Source organism: Gymnogyps californianus, unplaced genomic scaffold, assembly GCF_018139145.2.
Source record: "Gymnogyps californianus isolate 813 unplaced genomic scaffold, ASM1813914v2 HiC_scaffold_38, whole genome shotgun sequence".
Lineage (NCBI taxonomy): Eukaryota > Metazoa > Chordata > Aves > Accipitriformes > Cathartidae > Gymnogyps > Gymnogyps californianus.
The window spans coordinates 363,627-381,361 of record NW_026114268.1 but is presented as its reverse complement, the minus strand read 5'-3'; the positions used below and the strand labels follow the sequence as shown (position 1 = coordinate 381,361).

General features: G+C 52.2%; 2 protein-coding genes across 2 annotated transcripts in view; both read right to left on the bottom strand.

The window, feature by feature from the left end:
• Positions 1 to 3,098: 3,098 nt before the first annotated feature.
• On the bottom strand, positions 3,099 to 4,082 carry LOC127028662 (olfactory receptor 14J1-like). The gene has a single exon (XM_050914374.1). It carries the CDS (start codon positions 4,056 to 4,058, stop codon positions 3,099 to 3,101), a length of 960 nt encoding a protein of 319 aa, XP_050770331.1. The 5' UTR covers positions 4,059 to 4,082.
• Positions 4,083 to 17,334: 13,252 nt separating this feature from the next.
• LOC127028640 (ubiquitin carboxyl-terminal hydrolase 42-like) overlaps positions 17,335 to 17,735 on the bottom strand; it is a 3,067-nt gene continuing 2,666 nt past the window's right edge. Inside the window, exon 7 of the mRNA XM_050914356.1 lies at positions 17,335 to 17,518. Coding sequence (XP_050770313.1) covers positions 17,335 to 17,518 — 184 coding nt within the window. The remainder of the gene's footprint in view (positions 17,519 to 17,735) is intronic.

Here is a 17,735-nt window from a genome sequence, read left to right as displayed (position 1 = left end):
TCCCAGGTGGCCAATGACAGAAATGGTGAGGTTGGAGAGGTGAGGAGCAAGGTTGTCCATACAGTGTCAGAACTCAAGGGACTGCTTTCCATACCTGTCCAGTCATCCTGAGGAGACAGTCTGCATTATTATCAATTGGAGAATGCTTCCATCACCTCTTCTTTAAAATGAAAAGTAGTAAAAAATAGCCTTTAAAATCAAGCATCTTTTTTGTTCAGTGCACTTTGAAATCTTCCCCCTTAACTACACTATGAGACCTGTCTAATTAGCTGTACAACTCTTGAAGACTTGAAGAAAATTACAGGAAAAGACATGGCTTGTTAGGGCTTTCTGTATTTTAATGAGCCCCATAGTGCCTTTGGGGCTCATTAAATGAACCTCAGATACTGACAGGAGATTGAAGAAACCTCTCAAGAAGTCCGAGTCGGAAGCAAAACTCAAAGTACTTTGAAGCATTAATGGGCTCCACTGAGGGCCATTACTGACAAAGCCTCCCCATGGACTCATTAGAGCAGATAATTGGAGGCTGTGATAATAGGTAGGCAAAGGCACTGTGCAGGTGGCTGTAATGCTGTGAAAACCCTTGGTTTGTTTTGTGAAGCAGAAGGGCCAAGCCCTCACCCTTGGCCCCTGGGAAGGCAGGTTCTGTCCCTCACACGTGGCTCAGGGCTCTTCCTGGGGACAGTGGGATGTGAGGGTGAGCAATGCCAAGTGTAGGAAAGCTGTGCAACATCTCTGGGCCTCCCCAGGCAGAGGTGAGGAAGGGACTAAGTCCAGAGCCTCAAAAGAAAGTTTCTCCTGGTAGGCCTCGATGGCAGAAGCAACTGCCATAGCCAAGGGGACAAAGACCTTGGTTCCTTTGGGCCTTTCAGCCTTGCCAGAGCCCTTGGCCGTCTCTACTGCAGGCTGTGTTACACTGTTCATGCCTGCACCTCTTTCCCTGCAGGCTGTTGGCACCCATCTTTCTTTCCCACCTAGCTCTCACCCTGGCAGTTCTATGCCCTCACTGATGTCTTTCCGCCCTCACTGGCTGTTCCTTGAAACACAAAGCCATGGGCTGATCCACACTCCCTCTGGGTGACCTCTTGCACCACAACACTACCCTTTGATTGAGATTTCTTTTTCCGCATCTCCAACTTTCCAAGCTGCACTTTGTGGAGGTTTCCTTCTCTCCCCCCTACCAAGAAAAGCTCCATCATCTCTGAAATCACCCTTCAAGCAGTTGAAGGCTACTACTCTAGTGCCCTGGTCCTCCACTTCAAAAGGCTACAGATGCCCAGGTTCCTCAGCTTCTCAACACAGGCCCCAAACCCCATTCTTGCAGATCGCCTCTGGACCCTCTCCAATTCCTCCCCATTTCTCCAGAATGGGGAGCCCCACACCCAGACACACTAGTCCAGAGTTGGTTACACCAGCGCTGAGTGAAGGGGGATGGTGACTCCCTTGTCTGGGTGCCCACACTCACTCTGATGCAGCCCCATATGCAGTGGGCCTTATTACCTTTGAGCAGGCACCACTGGCTCGTATGGCATCCCTCATAATGCCCTGGCCCTTCTCCTTGGGGACAGTCCTCAGCCAGTCAGGTCCCAGCCTGCCCTCATGTTTGGGTTATTCTGTCCCCCCCAAGAAGAACTGGCAGCTTCTCCTTGTAAAACTTTGTGAGGTTTCTATTTGCTGAGTTCCAGAGCTTTTCAGGGTCCCTCAGGATTGAAGCTCCATTGGGCCAGCTGTTAATGTGTGCGTGCAGATGGCTCACCCTGACTTGTGGTGCCTCTGACAAGATAACAACATGAGAAATTGCAGGACATAACAGATAATAGAAGGCAGTACTAGTCTAATGGAATTGCTCACCTGAATTCTCAGGTTTTCAGGCAGAGCTCCACTGTCTGACCATAAGTATCCAGTGGTACCTCCAGAGGACCCAGTGTCAGCAGCCAGCTGAAGCTGGGAAGGGGCTGCTCAGTGCTGATTTGTCCCAGCTCTGTGCCTGATCACCATGGGCGCTTATTAAACTCTGCTCCTGGCTATTTGCTGTGTGAGCGTGCTCATTAGTGTGCATGTGTGTGTGCGTGCATCTGCGTGTGAATGTATGTACACGCTTTACTGGCCAACTCCAAGTGGGGCTGGCTGGAAGAAGAGGACACCAAGATGTGGAGAGATCCGAGGCTGAAGTTGCCAAACGGGTAACAGCTCCACGACTGGGTAGGACACCTGGGCAGACCCAAAACTCAGGCCCACACCAGAGGGTCCGTAGGTGTGTGTGCCTGTGGGTAAGTGCTGCAGAGGATGAACAGACCCCTCATGACCTTCACACCAGGCCAGCCTGAGAAGGGAACAAGATGGGGACAGATGTGTTGTCCATGGGTGTGTGTGTTCTGTTGTTGGTGTGGTGGCTGCAAAGGTGCTGTTCTCTGTTGGAGCTGGTCTGTGTGGGGTTGGGTATGTCCATCTTTTTTTCCTCACAGATACCGGTATTTAGTACTTTCCATTTGGGTGACTCCACCTTGGGTGATCTCTCACTTAGCGGGGCTTCAGTCACCCCTTACCTGAGGCACACGCTGTCCCTGTAGAACCCCAAGGCTCTCCAGGAAGCTCCAGATTACCTTCCTAGAGGATTTCTTCCGCACTGTCATATCTGAGAAAGCCCTGGGTATGTACCTCACTGACCATTCACCATCTCCACAGTCACCACACACCAATGGGTGAGTCCAAAATCCAACCCTTGGTCTCTAACAGCTACCAATGGGACCATGAGCTTTTCCCTTCCAAGTCCAAGGAGAAATAGGCCCTTCTGGGGTGAAATACCTTGGGCTGTTGTTGACATCAGCTTTGGAAGAAGAGCCCAAACATCAGTCAGTGCACTGGGGTGATTCCATTTTATTTCAGAGATGCCATGAGAGTGGCAGCTCTGTTCCAGTGAAAGACACACTTTTCTATCAGATCCAGGTTAGACAGAGCAGGTTCATTCCTCAAAAGAAGTAAGATGGATTCAGACATTTCTGTAGGGGGAAAAAAAAAACCCTAATAACAATACAGATAATGATAAAAATGATAAAATGGCAAACAAAGGACAGGCCTGCAATGGGGCACGGTGGGAGTCACTTCTGAAGAGTGATGGAAAATTTACCACTGTTGAGAGCCATCCCTGAAATAACTTTCCTGATGGACTCCTTCAGCTCCTGGTTCCTCATGCTGTAGATGAGGGGGTTCACTGCTGGAGGCACCACCGAGTACAGGACTGCCACCACCAGGTCCAGGGATGGGGACGAGATGGAAGGAGGCTTCAGGTAGGCAAACGTGCCAGTGCTGATAAACAGGGAGACCACGGCCAGGTGAGGGAGGCACGTGGAAAAGGCTTTGTGCTGTCCCTGCTCAGAGGGGATCCTCAGCACGGCCCTGAAGATCCGCACATAGGACAGCACGATGAAAACAAAACACCACCAAAATACAAAAGCAGTAAACATGACAAGCCCACCTTCCCTGAGGTACGCGTGTGAGCAGGCAAGCTTGAGAATCTGGGGGACTTCACAGAAGAACTGGTCCACAGCATTGCCCTGGCAGAGTGGCAGTGAAAATGTACTGGCAGTGTGCAGCAGAGCAGTGACAAACCCACTGCCCCAGGCAGCTGCTGCCATGCAGACACAAGCTGTGCTGCCTAGGAGGGTCCCGTAGTGCAGGGGTTTGCAGATGGCAACGTAGCGGTCATAGGCCATGATGGTGAGAAGAAAAAATTCTGCTGACATCAAAAACAAAAAGAAAAAAAACTGGGCAGAACATCTGGAGTAGGAAATAGTCCTGGTGTTCCAGAGGGAATTGGCCATGGATTTGGGGAGAGTGGTTGAGATGAAGCCAAGGTCAAGAATGGAGAGATTCAGGAGGAAAAAGTACATGGGGGTGTGGAGGCGCTGATCATGGGCTACAGTGGTGAAGATGAGGCCATTGCCCAGGAGGGCAGCCAGGTAGATGCCCAGGAAGAGCCAGAAGTGCAAGAGCTGCAGCTCCCGTGTGTTGGCAAATGCCAGCAGGATGAAATTGGTGATGGAGCTGCCGTTGGTCATTTGCTGTTTCTTGGCATAGGGGCACTGTTTAAAAAGGGAAAGGAGAGGTTAAAATTAGAACAGACAGCTCTGAGCAAAGCCGCTCCATTTTTCATAGAAATACCCCCCAAGTGAAATGCATTTCCTTTCTCTGGTTTGTGCTGGCTGAGTGTGGTGTGAGGAGCAGGACCTCTGGCCATGTGCTGCTGAGGAGTCAGCTTTGCTCTGCTGCAGTGGGTACATGGGAGCTGGTTTGTGACAGCTCCGACATTCACAAAGGGTCTCAGATGTAATCCACCTTTAATGGAAGAGTTCAATATCTGCACTCATGACTCTCGAGAGCGTGGGCTGCAGAAGAGAAGCTGAGCATGTCCTTATAATAATTTTGTTTGTGGTTTTTATTTTCCACCATCACATCTGGTGAGTGTTCTTTTTAGGGGTAGAAATCCTCATTTTTATGACTGAAAATGTGAAGGGTCCTGAGACGGGACAGGCAAAAGGGCTGAGCTCTTTGTAGCTTAGTGCAGAGTCAGGAGAGCTGCAGTGTCCACCAGTCTGTTTCCGATCTGCCCTGCGCTTTCAGTTGTGCTGCCTTGAAGATGACTTCACACATGAATTACCCTTTAAAAAACCCCAAACAACTAAACTGATATGGGAGCAGGGGATCACTGGTTCAAAGGGCAGATCTGCGAACTCTTCTCTGTCCCAGCCCAGAGATGGAGTTGTGATGGAGAGAGCAGGACACGATCTCTCACAGAGAGAAGCAAAGGACTTTGAGAGGAGAGTGCCGACCCCCAAGGAAAGGCTCAGTGCTCCCTAGGATCCTACAGGAGAGCTGTGCCTTTCCGGGGGCAGCATGCAAGCCCAGCAGGACAGGCAAAGCAGACAGTCAGGGGTCCCGAAGAGGAGATGTTCTAGAGAGAGAATCACATCACTGCCCAGCAGACAATGCCCAGAAGACGTCTACAGTGAAAGACAAAAAGAGAGCTGCCTGAATGCAGCCTCCTCCAGTGCTTGTCTGCAGTTTCCTCCCAGCCCCTGCCCATGTCTCTGCTGTCCCTGCCAGGAGCTGTTTCTCTGTCCCTGGGCCTCCTCCCTGTCACTGCTCACAGACGCCATCCCACCCGCTGTGTGCTCAGCTCTGCCCTGCAGACCCCTCCCAGCAGCAGGGCACTGCCTAGGGGCATCTGTGTGTGCAGGCTCTGATGGGAAAATCAGACCAACCCTGATGAGGCTGGAAAAGGGATACTGATGCTGTCTATAAGCCATGGTGTGTTGATTTCTGATACTCCCTGGTTTATTCACCTCTAAGAGTAACAGATTGGGAATTTCAGTGCCTCCTCCTGAACTGAGAGATGAATTTCTATGTCCCATTGCCCACCCAGACATCCCAGAGTAGAAGATTGAAAGAACAGGATCCTTCCCTTTCAGGTAGCCCCTGCCTTGCTGTGCTTCTTGAAAAGTCTCTGGGGAATCTCCTGTAGGGATCTGCAGCTGTGAGCAGCCCTGACCCACGGAGCACCCTCTCGACACCAGGATCCTGCCCTGCAAGGGGTGGCTCCTTCCACCCACAGCTTCTCCCCACCGCGTCATGGGGAGCTCCCTGGGCAGGCTGAGTGCTGACCCTGGCAGGCGGCAGAGTCCCTGCCCCAGCACACAGCCCCCTGGGCTGCAGGGGCCCTGCTCTGAAGGACAGCCCTCGGCACCCCTGGCTGTACACCCGGCTTCACACCCCTGCAGCCAACCCTGGGAGAAGGCAGCCGTTATGTTCTGTCCTTCTGATAGTGCAGCAGGGAAGCCCTGCTGTGGAGCACATCCTTCTCCTCTATGTTAGAGACAGTGAGAGAGTCCTCCTGACCGATCCCATAAACTGCCAGATGTACCAGTTTTAGGAGATCCCTCCAGAAACTGAAGCTGCATTGTCCTGCACCCAGAGACTTACCATGTAAAGGGCTGTGAAGATTTGTCCCCCAGTAAGCTCTCAGCATCGGCACTCCCGACTGCCTTTAAGCTCTCTCAGCCTTGCAGGTCTCCTCTCGGTGCCTGCGGGCAGCACCCTCAGCCCTGCTGCACTTTGCAGAGGAGCTGCTCCTGGGCAGAGCTGTCTCTGCAGCGCTGCCCACTTGCCATGAGCTCCCTCCCTCCCAGGAGCCCAGCCCAGCTCAGCAGCACAGGACCAGCCCAAGGCAGCACTTTCTCTGCCCCCTCTGGGCTCCCTCCAGGTGTCCCTGGGGCTCCAGGGGAACCTGCTGTGAAACAGGCTGAAGGAATCCCTGATGTTCCCTCCCTCAGCTGGGGAGAAACACTTCTTTTCAGCAGTCATTTCGCTGCTGAGAGACAGAGGTCTAAATATCAACTTTTCTTAGAATCATAGAATCATTTAGGTTGGAAAAGACCCTTAAGATCATCATGTCCAACTGTTAACCCAACACTAGCAAGTCCACCAGTAAACCGTGTCCCTAAGCACCATGTCTTTTAAATACCTCCAGGGATGGTGACTCAACCACTTGCCTGGGCAGCCTGTTTCTTGTGCCGTCATTAGGCAGGACACCCAGGCAGGGACAGGCAGGGATCTCCTTCACCCCTGCTGAGGGAAGGGATTCAGCTGAGTCAGCCAAGGCATCTTCTCCTTGGATTGTAGTCCAGGGGCTGGAAGGGGACTCAGCTCCCTCCCATGCACACCACAAACCCACCCAGGAGGTGGGATTCCTCTTGCCTCAGTTCAGGTGTTCATTAAATAGGCACCTGCATGGGAGATCCTTGTCTCAGCTCCCATGGTGATTAACGGTGATGGAGGCCCAGAGCGAGCTGTTCAGATGCAAATGTCCGGTGACATTTGAGGTGCCAGAGGTGGTCAAAGTTATGTGCAGGTAATAGAGACAGATCGAAGATAGGTGCAGGCTGATATAGAGACAGGACAACATCTGGGGGCATCTTCTTGGTGGCTCTTGGGAATTTCCTTTGGCCGACTGAAATGACAGCTGATGCCCAAATTAAGGGCAACTGAACCTGTCTCTACTCCTGATGTTCAGGGTGGCCTGTAGAGGTATTCATCCGATGGAATGGAGTCATGTGCCATAGGGAGAGCTCAGCCTCCCTCTTCCTCTTCTCCATCTGTTGGATTTACTAGATCTGTACTGACTATTGGCAGTTGTCTCATGTTCATCCCCACATTGCGTTACAGAATTCAGAGTAGCTATTCAATTCAATGTTCAAATCCAGGCCCATAAAGCTACATGAGATGCCAGGGCTGGCACGGAAACCACAGGTCCTAAGGAAAAGTAATTCTCATTCAGGGAGAGTGTGTGACAGACACCCCAGATGGCATCTCAGAGAGAACCATTTGGTGCCTTTGTGCCATTGACGGTTGCCATCAGTCAGAGGCATCAGTCATCAGATGCCATCAGAGATGCATGGTCTGTCCCTTCTCCTACCGAATAGCTGCAGGCATTGCGTGAACACAAAGCATATCACACTGGGGCCTTTACTCACTCCCCTGATGATTCAGCCAAGGAACAGCCCAAGCATTTTCACAGTGTGCCTGGATACACCTTGCCTTCAAAGACAGCATCCTCCAAGCACAGCAACGGTCCATATCAAAACTCAGTTGAAACTCAAAAGGGAATTCAAGGGCACCAAGATAAACTGTTGCTACTTCGGGAACAGTTAAGGAAGAAACAGAGATACTACAGGACCACTACTAAATTAAGTAGGAGTAGGTATAGATTGATCTGAGATACTTTATGTCCTCTTTGCTTCAGCTATCACCAGCAAGGTCTCCCAGGCCTTTGTGCTTTGAGGTATGACTCTGGAGGGGAAAGGGGAACAACCAGCGGTGGATGGGGATCAAGCCAGGGTGTAGCGGGTTGACCCTGGCTAGATGCCAGGTGCCCACCAAAGCCACTCTATCACTCCCCCTCCTCAACTGGACAGGGGAGAAAAAATAAAACGAAAGGTTCATGGGTCGAGATAAGGACAGGGAGATCACCTCACCAATTACCATCACGGGCAAAACAGACTCGACTTGGGGAAAAACTAGTTTAATTTATTGCTAGTCAAATTAGAGCAGGATAATGAGAAATAAAACCAAATCTTAAAACACCTTCCCCCCACCCCTCCCTACTTCCCAGGCTTAACTTTACTCCTTATTTTCTCTACCTCCTCCCCCCCCCAAGCGGCGCAGGGGGACGGGGAATGGGGGTTTGGGTCAGTTCATCACACGTTGTTTCTGCTGCTCCTTCCTCCTCAGGGGCAGGACTCCTCACACTCTTCCCCTGCTCCAGCGTGGGGTCCCTCCCACAGGAGACAGTCCTCCACGAACTTCTCCAACGTGAGTCCTTCCCATGGGCTACAGTTCTGCATGAACTGCTCCAACATGGGTCCCATCCACGGGGTGCAGTCCTTCAGGAACAGACTGCTCCAGCATGGGTCCCCAGACAGGGTCACAAGTCCTGCCAGCAAACCTGCTCCAGCGTGGGCTCCTCTCTCCACGGGGCCACGGGTCCGCAGGTCCTGCCAGGAGCCTGCTCCAGTGTGGGCTTCCCACAGGGTCACAGCGTCCTTCAGGCATCCACCTGCTCCGGCGTGGGGTCCTCCACGGGCTGCAGGTGGATATCTGCTCCACCGTGGACCTACATGGGCTGCAGGGGGACAGCCTGCCTCACCATGGTCTTTACCACAGGCTGCAGGGGAATCTCTCTGCTCCGGTGCCTGCAGCACCTCCTCCCCCTCCTTCTTCACTGACTTTGGTGTCTGCGGAGTTGTTTCTCTCACATCTTCTCACTCCGCTCTCTCTGGCTGCAACTGCAACTCCCCTGAAACTTCTTTTCTCTTTCTTAAATATGTTATCACAGAGGCGCTACCACTGTTGCTGATTGGCTCGGCCTTGGCCAGCAGCGGGTCCGTCTTGGAACACGCTGGCATTAACTTTATTGGACATAGGGGAAGCTTCCAGCAGCTTCTCACAGAAGCCACCCCTGTAGCCTCCCCCCCCCCCCCGCTACCAAAACCTTGCCACGCAAACCCAATACACAGGGGTTACTTGGTAAGGTTACAGGTAGCAAACTAGACCCTTACCAGTCCATGGGACTAGAGGGGCTGCATCCAAGGGTGCTGAGAGAGTGTTTTTTACCAGGAAGTGTTGGTCTGTTATGATCCCAGTAAGGAAGGCACTCAGACTCTGTGAGGTATCATTTAAAATGCTGTTCCTTAGATCTAGCACTATAAGGGGAGAATCGTACAGATAATCTTATGTCCCTTTAGATGGCTGGAAGCCCAGGAGGTGTAGCATGGAGGCAAGAATGATGATGAGGGTGGATGCCTGCTGTATGAAGGGGAAGCTTGGATTTATGGAGGTCCTCTATATGACAGGCAACAGGTTGGGTTAGCTTTTGTCACTGAGGATCAGAGGAGTCAGCAAGGGTGACATTGTGTTCATAGTTACAAACTACTTGATCAGGGAGAGAAAACAGAAACGGTCAGCACCCAAGGAAGTCTCCAGGTTAACGAGCAGGTTCCTATGGGGGACTGTAATTGTAATTCACTGGCCAGGCAAAGCAACAGGGTGCCAACAGTGTGGAGGACATTGGGACAACTTCTTAACACAGCTGCTAGGCGGGCCAACAAGGGTGATGTTCACCTGGACCTGATCCTGGCCAACAAGGAAAAGTTGGTCAGGATGTGATCATCAGTGTCCGCCTTGGCTGTCATGATCATGAAATAGGCTCAGACACCAAAGGGCAGCGAAGAAGGTCAGCAGCAGAGAACTGACCTGGGACTCCAGAGGAGAAGACTTGGACTTACTTGCAGAACTGATACAGGTGTTTCCATGGGAAGCAGCTCTGAAGGGTGAAGGAACATGAGGAAGTCTGACAGACCTTACAGGACAGCCTCCTCCAAGCATAAGAATGATCCCTCCATGTAACCATGAAAAGAAGCATTCATGTCAGGAGGGAGCTGTTGCCATGAAATGATAACAGTTAGCAATGAGAGAAAAAGCATTCGTCTAAAAGCTTCATGCCAGAGTGCCATTTACACACTGTGAAATTACAGCTACCTTTTCAAGTAAGATTGAATGACAGGAATAAAATGAAAGAAATTAAGTTTATTGACATCAAGAAGTGCTATGCCACCCTGAGGGAGTCTGGATCAGCCCAGGCCTTTGTGTTTCAAGAAAGGGACACCAACTGAACGGCACCAAATGAACTCCTGGAGCCTTGCAAAAGCACTTAGATCTGAAAGAGCACAGAGGTGTCTCAGGGAGATCCTCCCCTCACACATCTTGATGTGTTTCCTCCACTGGTGTGTCCTGGTTTCAGCTGGGACAGAGTTAATTTTCTTCTTAGTAGCTGGTACAGTGCTGGGTTTTGGATTTAGTGTGAGAATAATGTTGATAACACTCTGATGTTTTAGTTGTTGCTAAGTAGCGCTTATCTTAAGACAAGGGCTTTTCAGTTTCCCATGCTCTGCCAGCAAGCAGGTGTGCAAGAAGCTGGGAGGGAGCATAGCCGGGGCAGCTGACCTGAACTAGCCAAAGGGATATTCCATACCATGGAACGTCATGCCCAGTATATAAACAGGGGGGAGTTGGCCAGGAGGCGCAGATCGCGGCTCAGGAACTAACTGGGCATCGGTCAGCGGGTGGTGAGCAGTTGCATTGTGCATCACTGTTTCCCCCCCCCCCTCCTTTTTTTTTGTTGTATTCCTTTTCATTACTATTATTATTATATTTCATTATTACTCTTGTTAGTATTATATTTTACTTTAGTTACTAAACTGTTCTTATCTCAACCCACGAATTTTACTTTTTTTTCTTTCCTTTCCTCCTCCTCACCCCACAGGGAGGGGGAGGGGGAAACGGCTGCGTGGTGCCTAGTTGCTGGCTGGGGTTAAACCACAACAATGACAAAATGGGAATTTCTAGGAAGTCTATTAATTGCAGGAGAAGAAATCTTGACCTTCCCCTGTACTTGCATTGCCAGGACTCTGCTCATGGTCCTGTATATTTAACCTCCCTAATTTTTCCACCTGCCCAGGTCTAAAGGCATCTTCTCAGCACACTATCTGGACCTATGCCATTTCCATTGGTCTCCAGGTTTCCTTTCCCCTTACTCCTTGTTCAGTCAGATCCCTCTCAACCACCCAGGCTGAAGCTTTGAGATTCAGGGAGCTAGAAGCCTGCCCTTGTCTTTCAGCAGTCTCATTATCTCTTCAGACAAATCCTTCCTTGTGTTTACATCTATCATTTCCTCTCTCTCTCTCTCGGAAACATTTCCAGTGAGGTTATCCCCTGTGGATGGTGAACCTCATTGGAAGCAGCATGGACTTAGCGTAGAGGCGAGGAGAGTGGGTTATTGTTTATTAAACTTTACCATGCTTTCTTTCTGTTTGTTGACAATGAAGAGAAAGCCAGCTGTGCCTGTGTGCAGCCAGGTCTCTCAGGAAAGTAGGTGGGAGCTGGTGCAAAGGAGCTGTTACCTCCAGCTGCAGCCTTCAGTGGTGAAGTGTGATGTCAGTGAGGCAAGTCCCAGGAGGCCAATGTTAGAAATGGTGAGGGTGGGGAGGTGAGGAGGAAGTGTCTTGGGTTTGCATGGCAAGGTTTTGGTAGCGGGGGGGCTACAGGGCTGGCTTCTGTGAGAAGCTGCTAGAAGCTTCCCCTATGTCCGCTAGAGCCAATGCCAGCTGGTTCCAAGATGGACCCACTGCTGGCCAAGGGCGAGCCAATCAGCAACGGTGGTAGTGCCTCTGGGATAACAGATTTAAGAAGGGGGAAAAAAAAACCCTGCTGTGGAACAGCAGCCGGAGACAGGAGCTGTGAGAAAAACAACTCTGCAAACACCAAAGTCAGTGAAGAAGGAAGGGGAGGTAGTGCTGCAGGTGCTGGAGCAGAGATTCCCCTGCTGCCTGTGGTGAAGACCATGGTGAGGCAGGCTGTCCCCCTGCAGCCCATGGAGGTCCATGCTGGAGCAGCTATCCACCTGCAGCCCGTGGAGGACCCCACGTCGGAGCAGGACGATGTATCTGAAGGAGGCTGTGACCCCGTGGATAGGCTGCACTGGAGCAGGCTCCTGGCAGGGCCTGTGACCCTGCGGAGAGGAGCCCACGCTGGAGCAGGTTTGCTGGCAGGACTTGTGACCCCGCGGGGGACCCATGCTGGAGCAGTCTGTTCCTGAAGGACTGCACCCCGTGGAAGGGACCCATGTTGGAGCAGTTCATGAAGAACTGTAGCCTGTGGGAAGGACTCACGTTGGAGAAGTTCGTGGAGGACTGTCTCCTGTGGGAGGGACCCCACGCTGGAGCAGAGGAAGAGTGTGAGGAGTCTTCCCCCTGAGGAGGAAGGAGCGGCAGAGACATCGTGTGATGAAGTGACTGCAACTCCCATTCCCTGTCCCCCTGTGCTGCTGGTGGGGAGGAAGTAGAGAATTTGGGAGTGAAGTTGAGCCCAGGAAAAAAGGAGGGGTGGGGGGAAGGTGTTTTTAAGATTTGGTCTTATTTCTCATTATCCTACTCTGATTTGACTGATAATAAATTCAATTCATTTTTTTCCCCAAGATGAGTCTGTTTTGCCCGTGACGGTAATTGCTGAGGGATCCCCCTGTCTTTATGTCGACCCATGACCCTTTCGTTCTATTTCCTCTCCCCTGTCCAGCTGAGGAGGGGAGTGACAGAGTGGCTTTGGTGAGGACCTGGCGTCCAGCCCCACAAATGGCATCTGCAATGGGATCTGCATCTGCAATGGCACCTGCAATGGCACCAGCATCTTCCACGGCATCTCCAGCTGCAGTTCCATCTGCAATTTCATCTGCATCTGCAATTTCATCTGCATCTGCAATGGGATCTGGAATGGTCTCTGCAATGGGATCTGCCTCTGCCGCGGCATCTACAGCTCCAATGGCATCTTCGGTGGTCAATCCATGCTCTCTTCTCTCAGTCCCCTTCTCTGCCATGTGCCTGGGAAGGTGATCCTGGAGGACACGTTTCTTGATTCCCCCAGGGAGCAAGGTGCGGCTGACCGGCCTCGGAGTCCCCAGGGGGTGCTTTTGGTTGCCGTGTTTGTTTCAATGCCTTTCTGTGTAATGGTTCCTCTGTCTGTCATGGAACCTCAGCCGGTGATGGTGTCACTTCTGGTAGCTGCTGTTGCTTGGGTAACGGAATGTGCGCCTGTATCTGTGGCTGTACTTGTATCCTGAATTGTGAGTGTAATTGTACCTCTACCTGGAATTCTATCTGTTTTGTGCCTGCATCTGCAATGATATCGGCAATGCAATGTGAATCCGTGTCTGTAATTATCTCAGTCCCTGTGATGGGACAGGTACCTGTATTTCTGAGGGTGCCAGTACCTGTGCCTCTACTGGGATCTGTATCTGTTCCTGTAATTGCACCGGAAACTGTATCTGGCCTGCTAATGCTCTGTGTCTCTGCACACGAACTTGCAATGGTTTGTGCATGTGTACATGTAATTCCCTCGCCAGCTGAAACAGCATCAGCAAGGGTATCGCTAATAGTATCTGTGCCACTCACGGTCTCGGTATGGGTGTGACTGACTGTCACGGTATCAGTGCCTCTGCACTGGTATCAGGGTCTGTAATGGTATCGTTGATGGCAACTGTAAAGGCATTGGTCTCTGTATAGGTATGGGCGATGTTATTGATATCTGCAAGGGGATCCATATCTGCCCTGGCCTCTGCAACGGCTTCTTCAACTGCAGTTGTACCTGCCCAGCAGTGTGATTTGCTTTGCTGATGGCATCTGCAGGGTTATCAGCAGTGGTATGTGCAGCTGAAATCGTGCCTGCAATGGTATTGCGAATCTGCAACGGCATCTGCAAAGGTATCTGCATCTGGAAGGCTCTGTGTGCAACTGTCCTCTTGGCTGCAGCTCTCCAGTGCAGGCACCGTTGCAGATGCAGATGCCATTGCAGGTGCCTTTGCAGGTGGAAATACAATTTCAGCTGCAATTACTGATGGAGATGCTTTAGTTGCGACGGTCCCTGCATCTGCATCTTTCTAGAGGTTACAAAACCTGGGAATAGAAGCTGTTCTGCATAATAGACTTGGCTTCTTTTTCATTTTGCTTTTTATTCCTCCCCATCTGAAGAAAGCCAACACGGGCAGGGTCTTTGTGGATTAGGATGTGAGGCGTCATTTTAATTAGAACTTCCGATTCCCCAAGCCTTTTTTCTTTTTACTTTTCCATTTTTCAATCAGATACAGGCGTGTGCTCTGGCTGCTGCATTTCCTAGACCCTGGGGCAGGACAGAGGCAGGCGAGGGGGCGGAGGGGTGGAAGGTGACATGGCTGGGGTGTGGTGAGGTCTGTGGTGTGGGAGGAAGCTGATTGGTCAGGAGCAGCAGGTGGCAATGAGGTGCTCAGTGCCTGCCAGCGAGAGTGTAGAGAGATGAGAGCTGGGGGGGCAGAGGAGAGGCAGGTTGCGGGGACGGCAAGGGGCCAGCAGGGAGGTGACGGCTGGGGTGGGGCTGGCAAGATCGCTTCTGCTAGAGATGCTGATAGGGTAGGAGCAGGCACGTGGCTTGGCTATTCCTTGGGAGGTCACCTCTGTCCCTGCAGGTGAAAGGCCAGCAGCATGCAAATGGCTTGGAAGTTCCTTGTGAGGTCCCTTCTTCCTGAGACCCTGATAGGCCAGCAGCAGGCTGGTGGCTGGGTGGGTGTTGGTGAGGTCCCTTCAGTGGAGCTGCTGTGAGGCCAGCAGCAGGCTGGAGGGGCATTGCGGGGTCTGTCCTCTCCATGGTGACCCCCGCCTTGCTCCTTCTTCCCCCAGCTTGTATTGCTGAGCACGACGTCCTATGGTCTGGAATGTCCCTTTGGTCAGGCGGGGTCAGCTGTGCCAGCTGTGTCGCATCCCAGCTCCTTGCCCCCCGCCAGCCTACTCGCTGGTGGGTCAGAGTGAGGAACAGAGAAGCCCTTGACACTGTGCGAGCACTGTTCAGCAACAGCTGAAACCTCCGTGGTTGATCAGGCCTGGTTGGGTGACAAATCCAAAACACAAGAGCAACACCAAGCAGAGAGTGTTCGGTACCATGGGAGGGGCTGTTTTATCCCACAGGCTTTCGATCCCATCTCTTGAAAAGAGCCCGACCGCAGCCAATCCCCAAACCCCGCCTGCCCGGATGGGCTGCCAGCAGCAGAGCCATGTTGGTGCAGGGGGCAGAGGGGATTTTTGGGAAAGGCCTGGGGAGAAAGGGGGTGACTGTTTCTCAGGACAAGAGGGGAAACCTCTCGCCTCTCTCCCCAGCTGGGCCATCTCCCTCCTGGTGTCATAATGAACCTCCAAATGAGGTGGGCTGATGTCACAGGGGATGAACTGCATCACAGGGAGGTCTCTGCGGTACCACGGCAGTGCCAGCACTTCCCGGCGAGGCCTGGGTGCTGCTGGGCACTGCTCAGGGGCTCCCCACCACTGCCCTTTGCAGCTGTTCCACAGCCAGGATCAGGGTCGGGAGGCAGCGGGGTTGTGCTGGGGGACCCTTGCTGACAGGCAGGAGAAGGAGCACGAGAGAAGAGTTTTGGGTGAGGAGCCGGGAAGTGCGTCCCTTTTCCTGAGCTGAGGGCGAGCAGCAAGCGCGACGGAGGGCTGCTGCACCATGACCATCAGCTCGGAGCTGAGCTGCTCGTTCCCCACACTCCTGCAGCTCTCCACCAAGGGTGAGGATTTCGGGGCCTCCTTCCTGAGGGGTCGCATCGGGGCTGTCAGCTGTCAAAAGCTGCAATTGCTGGGCTGTGGGGGTGGCTGGAGAGGTCTGGGGGCTGCCACAAGAGCCCTGCCTGAGGGTCCCACGGGGGTCGGGGGACAATGTGGCTGCCAGGACTAGTGGGTCCTGGTGCTGAGGCTGCCTTGAGCACCGAGTCTCCTGTGGGCACAGCTCGTTCCCCTCAAAAGGGGGGACCATTCAGAGGCAGTTTTCTCTGGGAGCTGGCGGTCGGAAATGGGAGCACAGCCCAGCTCCACAGCCCTGGCAGTGTTTTTCTGGGCTCTTTGTGTACAGCAGCATCTGCCATCCCCTGGGCAAGGAGCTTGCCGAGAGTCTGTGAGCTGCTCGGCCTGGAGCCTGAGACCTCTTTCCCTTGCTTTCCAGAGATGGTGGCTGTCTGGGGAGCTGTGTCTGATTACACTCTGGGAACAGGGGAAGCTGGACAAGGTGGGCTGGTGTCCTGGTGCCCCTCACCTTACAGGGGTTCAATCCTCCTGAGAGCCTGGGCCCCGAGGAGCGACCCCTCCCTGAGCATCGTGGCAGCACACCAAGACCAGCGCATGTACCCAGAGCAGCTCCTTGGCCAAGCGGGAGAGAAACCAATTCCAGATCCAATCTGAGAAAGCATTCGGCACCCCTAGGGCTTCACTCTTCCCTGAGGTCAGAGTGGAGAGACCAAGCAGAAAGACAGGGGGTGATGCTGGGTCCGTGCCAAGGAGGTCTTTTTGTCTTTTCCCTGGGCAGGGTGTCCTGGTTGCAGGACTTGGGACCTTCGCTACACTCCAAGAGCTATTCCATGGCAAATGGGAGGTGCTTGTAGTTCAAAGACCCGTCTTCCAGCTGGACATTGAGGAGTTCTGGCTGCGGGAGCTTGTGTTCCCCACAGTGATTATCCCTGGAGAGAAGGCAGTGGCCACCCTCCGCTTTCCCCCTCCACATATATAGATCTATGTTGCATGCTGCCTGCTCCTTGGAAAGTGCTGGGAGAAGTAGATAACTGCCCCCAAAGGTCAGGGGACAGCTTGAGCTCTCCCCAGACAAACCACTCCCCAAGAGCTCTTTCTAGAAACAACCTTTTCTCTAGACTTCTGTTATGAATCTGGCATGGAAATTTGGCCTGCTGTGGCAGTGACAATGTTCCTCCTCGCAGATGATGTCAAGGTTGAGCCGCTGAAGTACAAGCAGCTATTGCGAGCCCCCTCCTTCCCACGGCACGTGGTGGAGACCTGTGTGCAAGAGTGTCACGCGACACTAAGGGGACAGACAGGTTCTTGTCGGGATCCTTGGTAGAATGAGAACGACACTAAATTGTAGTTCTAATCTAGCTTTCTTTTCTTAACAGGATACTATGATTAGTATAACATAGATTTTCTGATTAGAACAGCACAGGATTTTTACAAGCAGAAGCAATGTAGTACATTGATAAGTAGTGTAATACAGACTTTATACTACAACTTATAATTTCTAATCGCCTGGATCCTAACTTAGCTTGATTTCTGATTTCTAATCACTTGGACCCTTGGCAGATCGGTCCAATCTTAAGCCATGGTTTGCTGTAGCAATAGAACAATCCTAATCTAGACTCAGAAATCATAGAAACAAATACGAGTCAGTCAGTCCTTCGAGGAAGCAGACGATGGTGGAGGCATCGCTGGCCAGCGGACGGTCACGGATCTCACTGTTCCACAGCAGTTTGGGTCCAGGTTCCCCACTCAGAACTTGGAACTGCTTGATTGTAGAGACAGTGCTCTGTGTGCTGTTACGCTTCTCTGTTCTGTGACGAGATCATCAAGAGTACCTGTTTGGTGGGGTGCCTGGGACCTGAAGGCTGGTAAGGGAGGGAGTAATTGGCCTGACGCCCAGGAACCTTGAGGCCAGTAGGGACAGCAAGAAGAAATGTGTTTGGTTTGTCTCCTTAGTTGACAGGACCTTCAGGACATGATAGGGAGGGAAAGGGAACAACTAGGTGACGCGCTCGCTCAGCGAGAATG

Excerpts from the sequence above, each read along its gene's own strand:
- LOC127028662 (XM_050914374.1), bottom strand. The coding sequence starts at position 4,058 with ATGACCAACGGCAGCTCCATCACCAATTTCATCCTGCTGGCATTTGCC.